This window comes from Rhododendron vialii, chromosome 7a (assembly GCF_030253575.1).
Source record: "Rhododendron vialii isolate Sample 1 chromosome 7a, ASM3025357v1".
Classification (NCBI taxonomy): Eukaryota; Viridiplantae; Streptophyta; class Magnoliopsida; order Ericales; family Ericaceae; genus Rhododendron; species Rhododendron vialii.
Window position 1 is genome coordinate 21408627 of NC_080563.1, and position 20463 is coordinate 21429089.

The window sequence follows — 20463 nt, forward strand, 5'->3', positions numbered from 1 at the left end:
ACACATTGAGCGGCTTGGATTATCAAAATTTGATTAGGAACTATGAAATTGAGATTTGGAAGATTTTCTTAGATGTTTTTTTAGGTGTCTCCAGAACCGCCGTTCATTTTTTATTCTCGTCATATTTTTTTGAACGCATAATCTTTTATATTAGATTGTGGGTATTTTTATTAAGTTTATGCTTAAAAAGTTTATTCTTTATATATATATATATACAAGGCCCTTCGGTTGCGGGCGTCCGCAGCTAAGGAAAATGCGGACTTTGCTCTGCAGCCGTTGGATCTCATCCAACGGCTTTGATAAAAGGGGATAACTCGCGGGTAAAATATAGGGTTCGGGTCGGGTGAAACTGGTCTCGGTTACACCGGCTCCCACACACGCGGATCCTTTTGTTCCAGCTTCCAGAGTACGCTTCAGACGGAGAGAGAGAAGAGGGCGATTGAGTGAGACGACGATGGCGACGACGATGAATAGACTGACAAATGGAACATGAAGATCACGAAGGCAACTCTCCCTCTCTCTCTCTCTCTCTCTCTCTCTCTCTCTCTCTCTCTCTCTCTCTCTCGATTTCCCCTCTCGATTTTCGACAAGCAGAAACCATAACTCGAATTTTTTTTCCTCCTGTAATACCAAATACACGAAGCTATCTCTCGATCTTGTGAAGGAGAACACGAAACACTACCAGATTAGGGCTCCATTTCAAGGTATCTTACTCTCTCGGTTTGGATCTGGTTTTTTTTTATTTTTCAGAAAATGTAACTCGGAAAAAAAAGAAAGAAACAGAGTTCTAAAATGCCCAATTGTTGAGGCTTGTTATCTGGTTTTGAATCTTTTTTTTTTCGAGAATGGGTATTTTAGAAGCTCTCTCGGTTTGGATCTTGCCCTTTTTTTTTTTCTTCAGAAAATGTAACTCGAAAAAAAAAAAACAGAGTTCTAAAACGCCCATTTTCTTGAATCCTAAAAAAATGAGAGAGTAAGATACCCTAACTCCGAAGGTCTTCTTGTCCTCTCCCTGGGTTTGAATCTGTTTTTTTTTTTTTGTTAGTGGAATTTTAAATTTGGGGAATTTTTTTTAACTTTTCTGATTTTGTGGAAGAAAATGGGTATATTTTAGGAACTCTAGCTGATTTATGTGGATTGGTCTATCTCTGTCATGGTAAGTGCGAAGGAATTTTAATAAAGCAAGTGACACCATGTATTGTTGCATATAATATGCCCCTTCTAGTTAAAATGGGATTAGAGTATTCACTATACCAACGTTGAATAAGGTTGAGTTGGCATTTTTTGGCCAAATTTGAAGGCTATATTTGCTGATTCAAAATCAATGGTTTCCCAAAACGATGTTTGTGCGGCGCAACCATCCTCTATTGAAGTATTTTTTCTAATGTGTACATCAAGGTGGGGTACCGTTCTCTTGGCTAATGTTAGTTTCATTAGAATATATATTCATAAGAAGAGTTGCTTACTTATATATGAAAAAGTCTTACAAAACATTTGGGTCACTCACTTTTCGATTGTGGTCATTTGTAGAGAATAGCTTTCACAAAAAATCCAACAAACAACATCCACAATAGGTGGTGGGGGTTCAGGAGTAGTGTTTGTTGTTTGTTAGGCAGTAGTAGCACACACAAACAGAGCAGTCGTTGGTATCTTGTACTATTTGTTTGAATTGTTGGAATTGTGTTAATAATAATAAAGTTGGAGATAGTGGAGGTGGCTTTGCCCCCATTACATACCATTATGGATTGTGTCTATCAGAGCACCACACTTGAAAAATAGACTGTATCAATCCATTATGAACTTTTTGCTGCACTTTTTTTAACCCATATAATCATGTATTTTATGCAAATAGGAGTATGTTTACTAATGTGGAACCATTTTTTGCAATATTAGGGAGACATTTTAAGCCAAAATGTCTTCAAGCACAACGGGAAGTTCTAAAAATCAAAAGTATATCAAGTATAAGAACAGGACATGCCACTGTGGGAAAAAGGCTACAGTGAAAATTTCAGAATCCAAAAAAAATCCAGGAAGGCTATATTATCGTTGTGAACTTGAGATTAATCAAGGTGGCTGCCATGCTTGGGATTGGTACAACCCCATCAATATGCATAACCAAATACAAGTTCCAACATCTACATATGCACCCAATGACAGTGTGGATGCAATATCTACGGTGGAGTTGGTACCACCGGTGCAAGATTTCAAAAGGAAGGCAACAAACACAAACTTCATAACTGTTGTAAGCTTGATATTTTATGGAATAGCTCTTGTAATGGCCATGACAGCTATAATGAAGTCTTAAGCTTGTTGGATTGGATCTTTGTTGTATGTTATGTACATTATGTTAAGAATTGATCTTTTTGGATGCACAACAAGACCTTGATTAACAGTTTGAATAGTTGTTGCTTGAATTTGTGCTCAAACATGAATTATTCTTTGGCTGCTCCTTCTCTTCTTTTATTTGGTTGTCCTTTGTGGTGAAGAATGAGATTCATAGGCAGGTTCTTGATCTATCAGCTTCCTGTATCATCTTTTTTTCACAATTTGGATGGTTAATTTGTCGAATGCCTACCCAAGCTGCCGTGAGTCTCCGGTGAGAGATTAATACTCCTTTTTTTGTCAAGCTATCGTGATGAGTTGCCGGTGAGACATTTGATACGCCTTTGTTTGGCAAGCAGCCGTAAGTTTTTGATGGGATATTTGACTTGCCTTTATTTGGTAAGCGGTCGTAAGTTTTCGACGGAATATTTACTTCTAACCTAGATTCTCCAGCTTGAAATTTCAGCAGTGCTCGAGAGGATAGGGATAGGGAGAGATTGTGGGCAATAGTAAGGGTAAGGTACCAGAGGAGGAATACATGGAAAAGGATTACGACGAAAACTAGAGTACCGCCGAAATTTCAAGGAAATCAAATGATGAATGTGAGTGCACACAAAAAACGAGTTTGAGTAAGTCAAGTGAGCTTAGCTACTGCTAGCGCGAGCTAAATTCGTTTATCGAACAACCCAAAATTTCTGTTCAAATTCGGCTCGACTCGATTGCTGAACCAACAAGCATATTTTTTAAGTGCGCACAAACAAGTGTGTTTACTTGCAATCCTGGTATTGGGGATTATAAAATACAACAACTAGTGAGAATTTCCTAGGGGAGCTTCTAAGATTCTAATTGCACAATTTTTCACATAACGACACCCAAAGAAGACTAAAATTTACTAGTGCTAGTATTACCAAGAAAATGTAAACCACAGTCGTTGACGTAAATTTATTGAACACTTTTTACCATAATTTCCATTTTAGTCACTGTTTCATAGAAGCTTGTTAGATCAGTTTTCACATAACAACATTACTAACAAGGAAATCAAACCCCAAAATTCATTAATGAAAATATTTTCTCTGTAGCAAATAACCCTTCTCCTCCATGTTGGTGTCCGCTGCAAACTGGTGGCTCTTGCACATCCCATACATAAGAAAACACATAGCTCTAGAATTAAAACAGTTCCAATAAATGAAGAAAATAGTTCCAAACAAGCACTAATCCGAACAGAATACAAAGAAGCAGATAACATTCAACAGGACACAATAGGACAGCAGCAGCAGATGTGCCAAGAGACAATAGGAGCAGCAGAAGTCTACTAGATAGTCAGACTACTAAGCAGCCACACAGCAAAACAGATCACTATCCAAAAACTTCCAAATTCATCTACATTTTGAAGCATCAATCCATGTGCAAGTACCAATCTATCCTGCAACCCGAATAAGTAACAATATCAGTAGAAGAAAAAATTGGCAAGAACAACCATTGAAATAAACTTAGATGTACCACAAACACTTACACTCATCGTCAAAGTCGTCATCGTCCTCGTCCTCATCGTCCTCGTCCTCGTCCTCGTCGTCACTCATCCTAACATCTTGCGGAGAACTAGGAAACAAATACGACTATTAACATTTTAACAGCCAAACAATCAAATATTGGACAATGTAGAATTAATAAACAAATACACGTACATGTTGTGAAGTTTTGGACAATTACTTTTGTCATGTGACTGTCCCGTTAACCCACAACCATTGCAACGCCTACTCTTCTTGACTGCCTTTTCTTTTCCTCCCTTTAATCATTTACCACAACCCTTTGCCCTAACTTGCAGCGGTTCTTTAAAAATATGTTCACGAGGAATAGACACTTGGCTAACACTAGCACCCAATTTCCCACCTTCACTTCCAAGAGACATGGCACGTACCTTATTTTGAACCGAACACAAAGCTTCTTCCAAAAGCTCACTTCCGTATTCAGTTAATACGGCGTCATCAATTACACTATAAGCAAGTTTGAAGAGCTTATTTAGCCTTTCCAACACAGAAATGCCACATATTTCTTGGACAGACCCACCCAAATCATTTACAACTGTTTTAATTTTTGCCGATTTCGTCCACCTCACCAAAATTAACTCATCAGGAAGATCAAGAATCTGCATTCTATGGAAGTAAGCCAATAAATGCCGACATGGAATTCCGTCAAATTCGAACATCTTACAACTATAACTTACATGTTCTGATGACTTATTTACCAAAAGATTACGAACCCTCGAACCACTCACCTTTGCCCTCTCAACAGTGTAGAAACGATAGTGTTCATCCTCATGTGTCATCTTAACCATGTACGCCCCACTTTGGAAGAGTTCATCTTGAAACTTGTGAAATATGGCCAATGTATACAACTCACTCATTGTGGACTCTATGGGAAACGATGTTATCAGTTGCGGCTTCTTATTGAGATCTTTATGATCCAAATCCAATTCATTATGCCGTATGTGAGCAAGCCCCCTAGCAAACTGCGTGACAAAATCGTACAATGAATTATTTAAAGAAACACACTTCTTGAAAAAGGAATGTGAAATCTCAGCCCTTTGACTACTAGTCATGTGGGCGGAACACGTGTTTCATATATGCCGGAATCCATCTCTCACGGATTTCGTACATGGCTTTCAACCATTCATTGGAGGATAAATTGGATTTGTGTACAACATCTGCCCATCTAGCCTCAAACTCTTCAGGGCTATCAGAATTCCATATGCATTGTTTGAACTCGTCATAATGATCTTTATAAGATAATGCACTTATCTTTTCAGAAAATTTACTCACAATATGCCAAATGCAATATCTATGGTGTGTAGTTGGAAGAACATTAGCAAATGCCTTTGTCATCGCCGGATCCTGATCAGTTATGATCATTTTGGGCAGGCCTCCTGGCATTGCTTTCAACCATTCTTGAATAGCCATTCAAACGATTCACTCGATTCATCACTTAAAAGCACACACCCAAATAGCATAGTCTGCCTGTGGTGATTAACCCCTAGTATAGGTGCAAATATCATACGGTATCGATTTGTGTTGTATGTTGTATCAAAAATCACAACGTCCCCAAAATATTGATATGACTTCCTAGCCGTGGCATCTGCCCAAAAACAATGAGTCAACCTCATTTCATCGTCTTTCTCCATTGTAAACATAAACCCTGAGTTTTTTTGTTGTTGAATTTGGAAATACTCATACAACATATCGGCGTCCTGCCCTAGTAACGCAGTTCTTATATCCCTTTGAGTGTTATAAAGATCTTGCAGTCCGAACCCAACATTTTCCAAACCTCCGGATTGCACCTCGAAAATACTCATTTGTTGGGAAGTTGGCACATTTGCTTGTGATAGTTGTTCTGCCAAAGCTCTTTTGGCAGCTGTCACTTTGCGATGAGATCGCAACAAATGCGTCCTCCTTGGAGACGTAAGAGGGTGGTTATGTGCCTCAACAAATTGGGAGACAACATACTTGTCACCGGACTTTGATCTCACAACTGCCAATTTCGCACCACAACCCTCTCTAATTATCCCCCGACGCCGTTTGGAGGATCCATTAATTTGTACAGGTTTTTTGGGCACCGAGTAACCTTGTTTACAGCACACATACTCTTTTCTAATGACTTCTTTATCCCCATTCTTCCTACTAGAATGTTCTCGCGTATTAAATCCTGATTCTTTACCATAATTGTTGTAAAACTTATGAACGGCGTCTAAATTGACAAACTCTTGATTAATTTTTGGTATCACGTCATTCTTAACTTGAGGAATGTAACATTTTTGGGAAGAATTGGCAGATGATTGACACATTTCAGATGGTAATGGTGAGACTACGTCCATTTCTTTCAAATTTTCTGAACACTGCATTATAAAATGAGGGGGAAATCACATAATTGAAGACTATAAACAATCAAAAGTGGAAAAATGAACTACCAAAGGGGTGACAGAATATCAATTTACTCATCTACTGTTTCATATCAAAAACCAACTTTTCGAAAAGGTAGGAAACTGTAGGGGATGAAAACAATTGATGCTTCGGATCACCTTGGATTGCAACGGCTTATTCGTGCCTTTCCACCGGAACCCTAGTTCGTCGTCGGAACCCTAATCTACAAAATAGACAATGGGTGAGTGCACCTCTGCCTCTCGTGGCAAAGGCCCTCCGATGCCAAAGTTAGTATCACGTACTAAAGAAACCCTAATTATCAGTAGGAAATATCGATTAATGCAAAAAATTGCATACCCTTTGCCTCTAGGTTTACCTCATATTTATAGATTTGCGTATGCTTGTTGCCCAAGCATCTCTGTTGCCATAGGATTTCCATCTCGTATAGGAAACCCAGGATATCAAGGATTCTCGTTTCCTTTATCAGTTTATTGGAAAAGAGTCCTCTTTGGATTATTTTCCATAATGAGCCGCACATCCCATACTCGTTGGGTATCTTTCTCAGATCCTATATTCTTGGGATCTCATCCCTTAACTGAATACCACTGTTGCTGGACCCTTCCAGAGTGTTCCCTTTACTCCAACATCTGATTGGATTTCTTTCTTTGTTTGGCTGTCTCATCGCCGAACAGACTGCCTGGACCAATCACTTCACATGTAACTGGTCCTTTATCAATTATTTGGACCATTGCGATTCTAAGGAGCTCTCCTCCTGTTCGACCTTTTCATTGTCGAACAAGCTACTTTGGACTATTGACTTCTCATGTTAACCGGACCTAGAGCCCGTACAACTTTCCTCGACCAATGACTTCTCATGTCACTGGTCCATATTGCCGAACATTGTCTAGCACGATGACTGTCCTGTCTATATTCAAACTATGGTCCCATGTACCATTTGTTCGGATATCAATTGCATTGCTTTCAACCCGTCATCCCTCGTATTACGTGCTTGGTTCTTACTTCACTTGTTCGGCTGTATCATAACCGAACAGTCTGCTTGGACCAGCTACTTCACATGTAACTTGGTCCAATGTAATCGGAATGTCTCTATCTTCCGAACAGTCAGTTTATACCCATGACTTCTCATGTCATTGGCCCTTATCGCTGTTCAATGCACTGACTGACGATCAGTCATGTTCAATTTCTCACGTGTTCTTATACACCACGTGTTCGGCAACTAGATGTACCTGTTCGGGAATACCTCCCTACAACTGCTCCCTAGCTTTACCTATTTTCCACTGTTCGGGGGTAATGGGTGAAGCTCTTAGAGACAAAGGTTTAGACTTGAACTTCCTCTGATACCAAGCAGTCATAGTTTTTAATACGTATTGATGCTCTTTGGCGCCTTTGTCATTATACCATTTCGAGGTATAAACTCCGCGTGGCAAGTTTCGTATGCCTATCATTAATTTCGAACTGATGTTCTATGAAACGGCGTCAGAACAGTATTTGTTTTCCGTTACTTTAATTTGTAACGGCGTGAAACGAGACGCTTCATCTCCGTTTCTTTCACTTAAATCCCTAAAAAGGGGTTTTCTTTGGAGTTTTTATTGAAAAACTCAGAGCATTGTCTTGTCTTCTCCAGGCAAAAAACTCCCTTTCTTCCGCCATAGCCGCTGCCTGCAACTCGCTCGTGTCACAGGAATCTTTTCATTTAAACTCGTAAGATCTCTATTTCTTCTGCTTAGGTTTCCCAATAAGATTTCTCTCATATTCCATTTGTTTCCATCTGAGATCTCGTTCTCAGATTTTGGGTCATTTCTAGGGTTTTAGTCGCACCCATTGTCAGTTTTACTTTTCCTTCGAGTATACTCATGGCGGATGAACATGATCCAAAACCCAGTAAATTTAGGAAGCTCTGCGACACCCCTGCTGCCATGGCGGCATTCAGAACAGAATATGGCATTCCTGATAACGTAGGACTCGAACTCGCCCCTCTAGGAGCAGATAGGGATAATGGCTCATTGGATAGAATGTGTATCCCTATTGTGGCCATTGTCGAAGGTGGAGTCCGATTTCCCCTTCATCCACTACTTCGTCAGATCCTAAACTGGTATCGTCTCACCCCTATGCAAGTATCAACAAATGTTTTTAGGCTGATAATGGGAGTAGTTGCTTTGAATAGGATTCTGGGGACCCAGCTAGGAATTTGGGATATTCAGTGGTGGTACAGCATTGTACTAAACCCTGAATACAATACCTACTATTTCAAAGTTAGAAGGGCAGAAAAGCGTCTCGTGCTAAACCTGCCAGATTCTGCTCGGGATCATGAGATTGATTTCCTTTACGTTACTGGAGCCTTTGAGCCACTAGGAGAGGATGATCAGGTGGTGGGCCTCCACTGCCCCCACATATAGGGATACCCACGTATGCTCCTCATTTTTTGATCTTTGCAATTTTTCGTTTACTGCTTTCTCATAGCTTTTCTATGTATCTAATTTTGGTTTTTCAATTTTGATCTTGCAGCTGAAAACGCTAACAGGCGTACTAGACGTGTACCAAGCAACGTCCGAACAGAGGACATCAACAAGATCTTAAAGTATACAGGCGAGCCTGGTACCCGAACAGCAGGTCGGGGCCGGAACGCTGATGTACTTCTGGAATACAACCCCTCTTACAGAGGCGTTATAGAAGACTTGCCCATCCCAGCACCAGTGTTGCTTCTTCCTCAACTACTCCCCAACCACGCAATTCAAGACTGCAAGCTGGTGTTACTCTTGCCGGACAGCTTGGCGAAATTCCTATTTCAGATGGAGTCCCACTACCACGCTTGAGACTCCGTAGATCCTCTCAAAGTCAAACTGCCCTTCAACAACAGCCCGAACGTCCTTCCTCTGGTCGTATTACTAGCCAATCGTCTTCATTAGGTTATACTCCATCTCCTCCGAACTTTGATACTATGACTCGTGAACCTCTAAACCTCAGCACCCTTCTCACCGTCTCTACTCGGGGACGAGGTGCTAACCGTAGGGCGGCTTCAACTGGCGGCCCCCCCCCCCCCCCCCCCCCCATGATCTCGTCGCACTAGGGGGGGGATCAACACTATCATCTTCTTCTCCTCGGGAACACGATAGTTCCCTTGAGGCAATTGATGCTCATCGGGACAAACGTCTTAGGAGTGATGAAGTTGGAGACGCCTCTGCCCAAGCCGCAGCCTCACTCCAACAACCACCTTCACCGAGCACTCAGATGCTTCCCCAGAGCTGGACCCCACAACTCATTAGGGGTGATCGGCCTGTCCACGTTGGAGATAGCGCTAGTTCCTCAGAAACAGCACTTGCACTTGCTCAAGGTCTGCTTCTTCCTGTTGATATGCAGAAAGAAAACGAAGCCGCACCTGATCGGCTTGTCTCTGCTGGTCTCGTTAGCGGGATCAAGGTATAGTGTTCTCGTCACTTTTAAACATACTTCATGTTCTTTTTGTTTTCTCACAGTATCATTTTGTTGATTTCCTTGCAGTTTATTCAAAAAATGATTACGCTAGGCCAGAAATTCCAGGATGCTGACACCGAACGGATCACGCTTTTGAACAACAACACCAGGTTGCTCCGCACCATAACCAGATTAGAGAGGGAGAGAGACAAAGCCAAGGCCGACTTTCAAGAGGCTAAAGACAAACTTGGGACTGCCGAAGACAACCTTCACCAGGCTTTGGTAGAAATAGAGAAAACCAAAACAACTGCTCACGAGGACGGCTATTAGAAAGGGTTTGATGCTGCCACTGCCAGTTACGTGGAACAGATGCTGGCTATACAAGACCAGATCTGGGCTGCTTGCTGGGAGACATGTTTAACAAAAGTTGGCGTTGCAGATGACTTTTCTCTCTGGATTGAGAATGAATTGCCGAGCAGCCGGGCTGCAGCTTCCCAAGAGCATGAGGTGCCCCTGGAAGATGATGTTGAGCAGCAAATTGAAGATTTTGCTGGTACAAAAGAAGATATTCCATCTGGATCTCAACCCGTCCAATCTCCTGTTCGTGAGTCAGTTAACGAACCTATCAACCTTGAAGAGAATCCAACTGGCAGTGTTGGTACTGCTGAAGTTCATGCGGAAATCCCAGATGAAACTGCTCCTGAGGTTCAGAATCTAGACCAACAGGTAAGTATTTAGTATACAAAAGTTTTGACTGGTCCTGCGTGACCTTAAGCATTGGCCCTGCGTGGCACTAGTACTTTCAATACTTTTGTTTGATACAAGTATTCAGCCCTTTGTGGCATAACTTTATAATTTGCTCAGCGCCTTCTTGTTTGTTTGCATGTGTTTGGATGCAAACAATAAGTATTTCGTACTTGAATGTTTCTAAGTGTCTCGTACTTGAATTGCAAACCATACAAGTGATTCATACTTGTACTCGCTAAGTACTCAACTATTTTAAGTTTCTCGTACTTGAATAGTTGTGGCTAACATATACTCGTTATGTTTTAAGCCAAGCCAATTGTTTTATATAAACTTACAAGTGTCTCGTACTTTAAATTCCATACAAGTGTTTTCATACTTGTATTCGTGAAGTTTCACGTACTTAGAAAATCATACAAGTGTTTCATACTTGCGTTTAAGTTTCACGTACTTTAAACAAGGCATACAAGTGTTCTCATACTTGCGTTTTAAGTGTACAAGTGCCTGTCTCCTGCTCCCCAATACGAATAAGGGAAACTAATCTCGTAGTTCGTATTTTTAAAACAAATACCAAGAACATAACATTTATACTGAAAAAAGTGACTTTATTCATAATCTGTAAAACTCAAGAGGGCGTTATTCGTACCCTTTGCAACTAGAATAACAAAACTAGAATAAGGGAATTATATTCGTAATTCCCACACAAGTATGTAGCTCAATGCTTCTAAACAAAGAATTTTCGTAGATTATGGACATTCCAAGGCCTCGGAATTGAATTTCCATCCAAATCTGCCAATTTATAGGCCCCTGTGCCAACAATCTCGGTTACCCGATACGGGCCTTCCCAGTTGGCCCCCAACTTGCCTTCATTGGCCACCTTGGTGTTGCCGAGCACTTTTCGTAGTATGAGGTCCCCAATACCAAATTCTCGAGGATGAACATGCTTATTATAGCTCTTCATTAGCTGCTCCTGGTAGGAAGCCAGATGGACCAAGGCCCTTTCTCTCCTCTCCTCGGCGAGATCAAGCTCGATTTCAAGGGCCCTGTCATTACCTCCATTTTCAACCAAAACGGTCCTGTTGGTCAGCAGACCTACTTCCAAAGGTATGACAGCCTCTGTTCCCTATGCTAATGAATAGGGGGTCTCTCCCGTAGACCTCCTAGGTGTTGTTCGGTGAGCCCACAAAACTAACGGTAACTCATCAGGCCACTTCCCTTTAGCTTTGTCCAGCCTTTTCTTGATCCCATCAAGGATAGTTTTATTAGACGCCTCTGCCTGCCCATTACTCTGAGGGTAGGCTGGGGTTGAATAATAATTTCGTATTCCATACTGGGCACAAAAAGCCTTGAATTTCTTCTGAAATTGGGATCCATTGTCTGTGATCAATGAGTAAGGGACCCAAAAGCGAGTGATAATGCTCTTCCACGCGAACCTTTTTATCATGGGTTCAGTGATTTTGGCCAGTGGTTCTGCCTCAATCCACTTAGTGAAATAGTCTGTTGCAACTAAGAGGAATTTTCGATTCCCAGTTGCTTTGTGTAGCGGACCCACGATGTCCATCCCCCATTGAGCGAACGGCCAGGGACTTGTCAAAGGCACCAGATCCTCGGCGGGTGTTCGAATCATTGGTGAGAATTTTTGACACTTCTCACAAATCTTCACATACACCTTTGCATCTTCCTGCATGTGTGGCCACCAGTAGCCTTGGGTAATTGCTCGGTGGGCAATGGATCTGCCTCCAGCATGGCTCCCACATGTTCCCTCGTGGATTTCATGAAGAAACTTCTGCACCATCTCAGGATGTACGCATAGCAAATACGGGCCTGTAAAGGATTTTCTATATAACTTACCCTCTGGGGACAGCCAAAACCTAGCAGATTTGACCCTAATCTTATGAGCCTCATTTTTATCAGAAGGGAGTATCTCGTCTCGTAAGAACTCCATGATTGGGTCCATCCAACTTGGTCCTTGGTTCACGTCCAAGATCAAGTCCACACTTTTCCCAATGCTTGGCTCACTCAGATATTCAACTGTCACCTTCCTTTTGAATTCGGTTGGTACAGCTGCAGCCAACCAAGCTAACGAATCTGCATGAGCATTCTGTCCAGAACTTATCTGTTCAATGTATACCCTTTCGAAGGTATCAAGCAGGTCTTTGGTTGCCTGTACGTATGCTACCAACTTTTCACTTCGGGTTTCATATTCGCCGGACAGCTGATTAACCACAAGCTGTGAATCACAATACACCCTAACCCGTTCTGCTTTTAGGGTCTTTGCACTCCTCAAGCCAGCTAAGAGTGCCTCGTACTCCGCCACATTGTTTAACGCACTAAACCCTAGCCGAACAGATAGCTCCAACATCACTCCATCAGGGGGAAAAAGCACAATCCCAATCCCTGACCCTGTGTTACATGTTGATCCATCAACAAACAGCTTCCATTCCAAGGGATCCTATTCGGCTGGGACCTGGTTCTTCTGTGCTGGTGGCCCTGTTACCACGTCGAGATTCTTCCCGAGAAGTCTGCTTTTCATAGCAGTGATTTCAATGGAAACTCAGTATAAACCACGACCTTGTGGCTTTGGAAGTAGTGTGGTAGTTTCCTTGTGGCTGTTCTAAGTGCCAAGACAAGTTTTTCTAAGGGCAGATATCTCGTCTCTGCATCCAGTAGCGTCTTGCTAACATAATAAATAGGGATTTGTTCGATCCCCAAATCCCTCAACAGGACTGTACTTACTGCATGCTCGGAAACAGCTAAGTACAAAATTAAAGACTCACCTGGCTGTGGGGTTGACAAAAGTGGGGGCTCGGCCAGATACTTCTTTAGGTCTTGGAAGGCTTGTTCACACTCTGCTCCCCATTCGAATCCCTCCCTCTTTTTCAATAACTGAAAGAAGGGTCTGCACTTGTCACTTGATCTGCTGATAAATCTATTAAGTGCTGCAGCCATTCCAGTCAACCTTTGGACTTCCTTAGTGTTTTTTGGACTCTGAAGCCTTTGTGGGGCAGCAATTTGATCGGGGTTAGCCTCAATCCCTCTCATGGTTACCAAATGGCCCAGGAACTTTCCTGAACCAACTCCAAACGCACATTTCGAGGCGTTGAGTTTCAGTTTGTATTTCCTCAGGATTTCAAAAACTTCTTTTAAATCTGCTATATGCCCCCGTTTATCTTGGCTTTTCACCACCATATCGTCTATGTAAACATCCATAGTCTTTCCAAGGAGCTTCTTGAACATGATGGTTGCAAACCTTTGGTAAGTTGCCCCAGCATTCTTTAGCCCAAACGGCATAACACTATAGCAGTACAACCCTCGTGGTGTGATAAATGAGGTCTTCTCTTGATCAGGTCCAAACATAGCAATCTGATGATATCCTCGATATGCATCAAGAAAACTCATTCACTCGTAACTAGCGGTTGCGTCAACCAACTGGTCAATCCTCGGAAGAGGAAAGCTATCCTTTGGACATGCTTTGTTCAAGTCTGTGAAGTCCACGCAGACTCGCCACTTTCCATTCTTTTTCTTCACCACAACGGTGTTGGATAACCACTCTGGGTAGTAGACTTCACGTATTGCTTTGGCCTCCAGCAAACGATCGACCTCTTCGATTACTGCATCCACATGCTGCACGGCTGCCCTCTGCTTTTTCTGAATGATTGGCTTATGCTGAGGATCAACATTTAAATGGTGACAGATCACACCTGCATCCACTCCGGGCATTTCCTCTGGTACCCATGCAAATACATCAACATATTCCTTCAGAAATCTTATCGATTCAGCCTTTTCGTCTGCTGGTAAAGATTCTCCGATTAAAAAATATCGTTCAGGATCAGTCTCGTTGATCTGAATCTTCTCCAAGCCTTCAACCACTTTTTCTGCCGGACTTCTTCCAACATCCTCGATAGTTGGTTGATCTGGTACTTCTAACGTATGAATGTGGTGGGCCTTTGGGGCTCTTTTAATAATGGAAATCAAACATTGTTGGGCCACTTTCTGATTGCCTCTAAGTACCTCAACCCCATTCGATCCTGGGAATTTCACCATCTGGTGATAAGTCGAGGAGACTGCTCTCATCTTGTGCAACCATGTCCTTCCTATAATCGCGTTATCAGAAGAAGGAACATCGACAACCAAAAAATCTGTCCTCAATACCACTGATCCAGCCCGAACAGGTAGTGTTACCTTTCCAAGAGGCCAGACTGCTCCTGCTCCGAACCCAATCAGAGGTGTTGTAGATTGCTCTAAGTCTGTTTTGGTCAGCCCCAGCTTCTTGAACGCATCGTAGTACATCACCTCTGTACAACTTCCAGAGTCCACTAAAATCCTCTCAATGTCATATTCCCCAACTCGTAGGGTTATGACCAAAGCATTGTTGTGAGGTATTTGGACTTCTCCCAAGTCATCATCTGTGAATGTTATGCGTTCATCGCACTCATCATTCTCTTGCCTTTTCTTGTTTCCCAGTCGCATCACATGCTGATCGTGCTTGAATTGTCTTTGTAACAGCCTGACCTCATTTCTCGTATATGGTGTGACCAACCCATGTATCATACGGATTACTCCTTTAGGGTTTTGCTCGTAACCCAATTCCATAGCTTTCCCTTTCTCCTTTGGATCCTCCTGAATAAATTCCTTGAGATAGCCTCGAGAGACCAAATCATCGAGGTGTCTCTTGTACATCTCGCAATCCTCAGTCATATGGCCCCAATCTTTATGGTAACTGTAGTGCTGATTCGTAGCATGTTTCGCATCCTTGTCTCCACCTAGACTTGGGAGCCATTTAAAATATGGCTGATTCTTTATTTGATAAAAAATCCTATAAATTGGTTCCTTCCAAACCGTAGTGATAGAAAAGAAAGATTTGGGGTCAGGAACTTGCTTATCCTTGTATGGCTCTTTCTTAGCCTGCCCATATTCCCTTCTCTCTCTATAAGTTTTGGGCTCTGGCTTATCCACCTTTTTGACAGGTGCCTTCGGCTGCTCGGCAACAATCCTGCCATCCTCATGGAGTATGTCATCTTCCATTCTGGCATGTTGCTCTATCCGTTCCATCAGTTTAGCCAACGTGGCTACTGGATGTTTATTCAGTGAACGTCGCAGCTCTCCCCGAACAGGCAAACCAGTTTTGAAGGTGACAATTGCATACTCCTCACTGCAGCTTTCAATCTCGTTGAAAGTTTCCCAGTACTTCTTTGCATAATCCCTGATCTGCTCGTTCTCCTCCTGTTTCATGGTGGAAAGACTCTCAAACGTCTTTGGGGCTTTTCTTCTTGTCAAGAACCGAGCAGTGAATTCCTCAGCCAACTGCCTCCATCCTCGTATGGATCGTGGGGCCAGTTTATGAAACCAAGCCAAAGTCACTTTGCCAAGACTGGAGGGGAACATCTTGCATAAGATGGCATCATCCCCCTCGTGCATAAACATAGCCTGTTGATAATGCTGTATGTGAGCCACGGGATCCGTATTTGTCTCGTAAAGTATGAATGTACCGTGCTTCACTCTGCTCGGCAACCTAGCCTCTTGTAGCCTCTTTGCAAAGGGGGAGGCTGCAATATTACTTAGGGCCCTGCGTGCTGCTTCTCGTGCAGTCACCGTCCCATCCTCGAGCTCTTTAGATTTGTGAGCCGTAGCTTTGGCCCAATCAGCATCTGGTCTTTCGTACCTATCTCGATGATGTTTCCTTGTCTCCTCCTCCTCTGGGGTGGAACTTCGATCTCTGCTCCTTCTTTTTCGTGAAGAAGCCCTTATCTCCGGTGTTCGGCTTTTACTTCTGCTTCTCCTTTTCGTGGAGAAGCTTCGTATCGCCCTTTGTTAGGACTCCTGCTCATTCTCCTTCGTGAATGAGTCTGCTTATGGACTACCAGAGTCCGTCCGTCCTTCTGGGAATTTCTTCGAGAAAGTCCAGAATCTTCTGGGTGCTCTCGTACCCGCTGTAATTCCTGTATTTCGTACTCTCGTCTTCTTATTAAACAAGCATACTCCTCGATTTCCCTTCTCTTTTTATCGAGGACATCGTTATCATTGTGTATACTTCTTGAATGGGTGACTGACTCTTCTCTTCGATGAGACTTACTCCTTCTCGTGGAGCCAGTAGAAGTTTTGCCTCTTTTTTTTTGGAGTTATCTCTGTCATGTCTACCAGTGGGCTTTCTCAAAGCGCCTGGTGGGGATTTATCTCTTCCCCCACCCAACTGGTCCTTTGGACTAAACGGAGTAACAGGATCTTCTTCCATCATGATTATGTTTCTGAAAAATGGTTCGTTTCCCACAGACGGCGCCAATTGTAGGGGGATGAAAACAATTGATGCTTTGGATCACATTGGATTGCAACGGCTTATTCATGCCTTTCCACCGGAACCCTAGTTCGTCGTCGGAACCCTAATTTGCAAAATAGACAAGGGGTGAGTGCACCTTTGCCTCTCGTGGCAAAGGCCCTCCGATGCCAAAGTTAGTATCACGTACTAAAGAAACCCTAATTATCAGTAGGAAATATCGATTAATGCAAAAAATTGCATACCCTTTGCCTCCAGGTTTACCTCATATTTATTGATTTGCGTATGCTTGTTGCCCAAGCATCTCTGTTGCCATAGGATTTCCATCTCGTATAGGAAACCCAGGATATCAAGGATTCTCGTTTCCTTTATTAGTTTATTGGAAAAGAGTCCTTTTTGGATTCTTTTCCATAATGAGCCGCACATCCCATACTCGTTGGGTATCTTTCTCAGATCCTATATTCTTGGGATCTCATCCCTTAACGGAATACCACTGTTTCTGGACCCTTCCAGAGTGTTCCCTTTACTCCAACATCTGATTGGATTTCTTTCTTTGTTCGGCTGTCTCATCGCCGAACAGACTGCCTGGACCAATCACTTCACATGTAACTGGTCCTTTATCAATTATTTAGACCATTGCCATTCTAAGGAGCTCTCCTCCTGTTCGACCTTCTCATTGTCGAACAAGCTACTTTGGACTATTGACTTCTCATGTTAACCGGACCTAGAGCCCGTACAACCTTCCTAGACCAATGACTTCTCATGTCACTGGTCCATATTGCCGAACATTGTCTAGCACGATGACTGTCCTGTCTATATTCAAACTATGGTCCCATGTACCATTTGTTCGGATATCAATTGCATTGCTTTCAACCAGTCATCCCTCGTATTACGTGCTTGGTTCTTACTTCACCTGTTCGGCTGTATCATAACCGAACAGTTTGCTTGGACCAGCTACTTCACATGTAACTTGGTCCAATGTAATCGGAATGTCTCTATCTTCCGAACAGTCAGTTTATACCCATGACTTCTCATGTCATTGGCCCTTATCGCTGTTCAATGCACTGACCGGCAATCAGTCAAGTTCAATTTCTCACGTGTTCTTATACACCACGTGTTCGGCAACTAGATGTACCTGTTCGGGAATACCTCCCTACAGAAACAACAATTGGGCAGTTAATAACAGTAGTATGAATATTGTTTGCCTTCGAAGGACTACCGTTCCACCACAATCACTCTAGCAAAATTACTTTTATCAACAGCATGAACCAAATGCCAAGAATTGGGCAGTTAACTACAGTGTTCTGTTCTTGCTTACCAAAAAAAAAATTACTGTGTTCTTTGCCCTCACTTGAACCGATTTTCTACAACAGAACTTTCAATTTTTAGAAAATTTAACTTGTAAAAAACCATAACTCGGAAAAATAATACACAAACCCTAACCCAATATCACAACCCTAATTTGTGTGCCATTTTTTGGTAAATCAAACAAACCCTAACTCCAATAGTCCAAGAAAATGGGTGTTTTAGAACTCAGTTTTTTTTTTTCGAGTTACATTTTCTGGAAAAAGAAAAGAAAAGAAGGGAAGATCCAAACCGAGAGAGCTTCTAAAATACCCATTCTCGAAAAAAAAAGATTCAAAACCAGATAACAAGCCTCAACAAATGGGCATTTTAGAACTCTGTTTCTTTCTTTTTTTTCCAAGTTACATTTACTGAAAAATAAGAAAAACCAGATCCAAATCGAGAGAGTAAGATACCTTGAAATGGAGCCCTAATCTGGTAGTGTTTCGTGTTCTCCTTCACAAGATCGAGAGATAGCTTCGTGTATCTGGTATTACAGGAGGAAAAAAAATTCGAGTTATGGTTTCTGCTTGTCGAAAATCGAGAGGGGAAATCGCGAGAGAGAGAGAGAGAGAGAGAGGGAGAGATGCCTTCGTGGTCTTCGTGTTCGATTTCATCTTCTTTGTGTTCCATTTGTCGGTCTGTTCATCGTCGTCGCCATCGTCGTCTTACTCTATCGCCCTCTTCTCTCTCTCCGTCTGAAGCGTACTCTGGAAGCTAGAACAATAGGATCCGCGTGTGTGGGAGCCGGTGTAACCGATACCAGTTTCACCCGACCCGAATCCTATATTTTACCCACGAGTTATCCCCTTTTATCAGAGTCGTTGGATGAGATCCAACGGCTGCGGAGCAAAGTCCGCATTTTCCTTAGCTGCGAACGCCCGCAACTGAAGGGCCCTGTGTATATATATATATATATATATATATATATATATATATATATATATATATAGGTTTTTAAGTGCATTGTACCACCGTTGGAGGGGAAAGTACCAGTTTTTAATACGACACTAAAGAATACACTACATGAAATACTAGTACTAGTTAGATAAGTGATTAATAATCTAGGATGGATATCAAACAGACGGTGATAAAAAAAAAAAAACAGACGGTGAACACTAACCGGTTCTCAACCTAGAATAGGCTTGTTTGTAGCAACAACGATGATCCAACTTCCTTTATACCCCAGGGAAAGTTGAATCTCTACTACCACCTTGAACCTGAAATGTAGAAACGTAAAACATGCATGAAATTCAAACGACTTAAACCCAAGATTTGAGGTTAGCTTACAACAAGCACAGCTGCTTATAGGTTGCATACAAAAGTTTGAATACAGAACAATGGCAGCATGTTTTCAGTTTCAGTTTTCAGATTCTCTGTCAACAGACAGAAACCGTAAACGCACCACAGAAGACCCAAAGCACAAGTGACGGTGAAAATGAGAGAGTTCTTCCACGAGTAACAAGGATGGGGGATCTTATATCAGATACAGCTATCTTGAGAAATTTACCTCAGGTAGATGCAATGGAAGGAAAATTAGACGCAAACGAACAATAACTTGTACCATCAACTTCACAAAGTAAGAGAAGCCAGTTGTTGCTTACCGACCGTCAAACATGCAAACTACTTCTCAATTTTGTCAATCCTTCCAAAGATCACATCTCAATACTCCGTACAGAGAGAAACTCAAAGGTTGAACATGTCTCAAAATAGCGAAGTGATTGCTAAACCAAAGTCACTGGTAAAGCAAATTCTGATTTCTATCTAATACAGCTCAAATTTTCATTTCCAGAACACATCAGACCAAAATTGAACAGGACTAATGCTTTCTTGTATGCAAAAAACATATCATATATTCTGTCAAAACTTGTTGAGTTTCGAAGATTATATATCAACTCCAGCCAAAACATATGTAAAAAAGAAAAGGAGCTGTGGGGGTTCAGATACTTCCCCCCTTCAATTGAATACCAAGGAGTCCAACATTATATATGACAATAATGTCAGCATTATGAAAAAAGCAAAACTAGCTGGATCCGCAACCTTAAGTGGCTGGAGGAAAAGCAATCACAACACCTTCTTTATGCATCAATGAACATGCCGGTTTCAGAGAGTTCATCGCAATCAAGAGAAGCATTAAGGGCATTATCCACCTCCTCCATCAAAATCTCTAACGAACGGCAATCCCAACTGTGGAGGCTTCGGTCATGGTCTCGGTAATCTAACCGGACCACCATTAACCGATGCCTCATATTAACACGGGCATGTGTATATCCTTCTGTTTACCCGGTTGATATCGAGTCTCCTGTTCACTCTTCGGATAAATACCGAAGTGTGCATTCCGTTAAAGCCTCTTGGAAGAATGTTGCATAGCAGGAGGGGACCAAGAGCGACGCGTGGCGGAAAGGATAATGAGGGCCAGGTCTGGCCATGTGCTTC

General features: G+C 42.2%; 2 protein-coding genes across 2 annotated transcripts; both read right to left on the bottom strand.

Moving 5' to 3' along the window:
• Positions 1–3485: 3485 nt before the first annotated feature.
• Positions 3486–5251, bottom strand: LOC131334127 (protein FAR1-RELATED SEQUENCE 7-like). Its single transcript, XM_058369007.1, has 3 exons — positions 4008–5251; positions 3836–3921; positions 3486–3745 (listed from the first exon to the last, which is right to left on the bottom strand). Exon 1 carries the CDS (start codon positions 4919–4921, stop codon positions 4115–4117), a length of 807 nt encoding a protein of 268 aa, XP_058224990.1. The 5' UTR covers positions 4922–5251; the 3' UTR covers positions 3486–3745; positions 3836–3921; positions 4008–4114.
• A 6-nt stretch (positions 5252–5257) lies between these two features.
• On the bottom strand, positions 5258–18516 carry LOC131332793 (protein FAR1-RELATED SEQUENCE 5-like). Its single transcript, XM_058367093.1, has 2 exons — positions 18444–18516; positions 5258–6211 (listed from the first exon to the last, which is right to left on the bottom strand). Exon 2 carries the CDS (start codon positions 6188–6190, stop codon positions 5258–5260), a length of 933 nt encoding a protein of 310 aa, XP_058223076.1. The 5' UTR covers positions 6191–6211; positions 18444–18516.
• Between the last annotated feature and the right edge of the window lie 1947 nt (positions 18517–20463).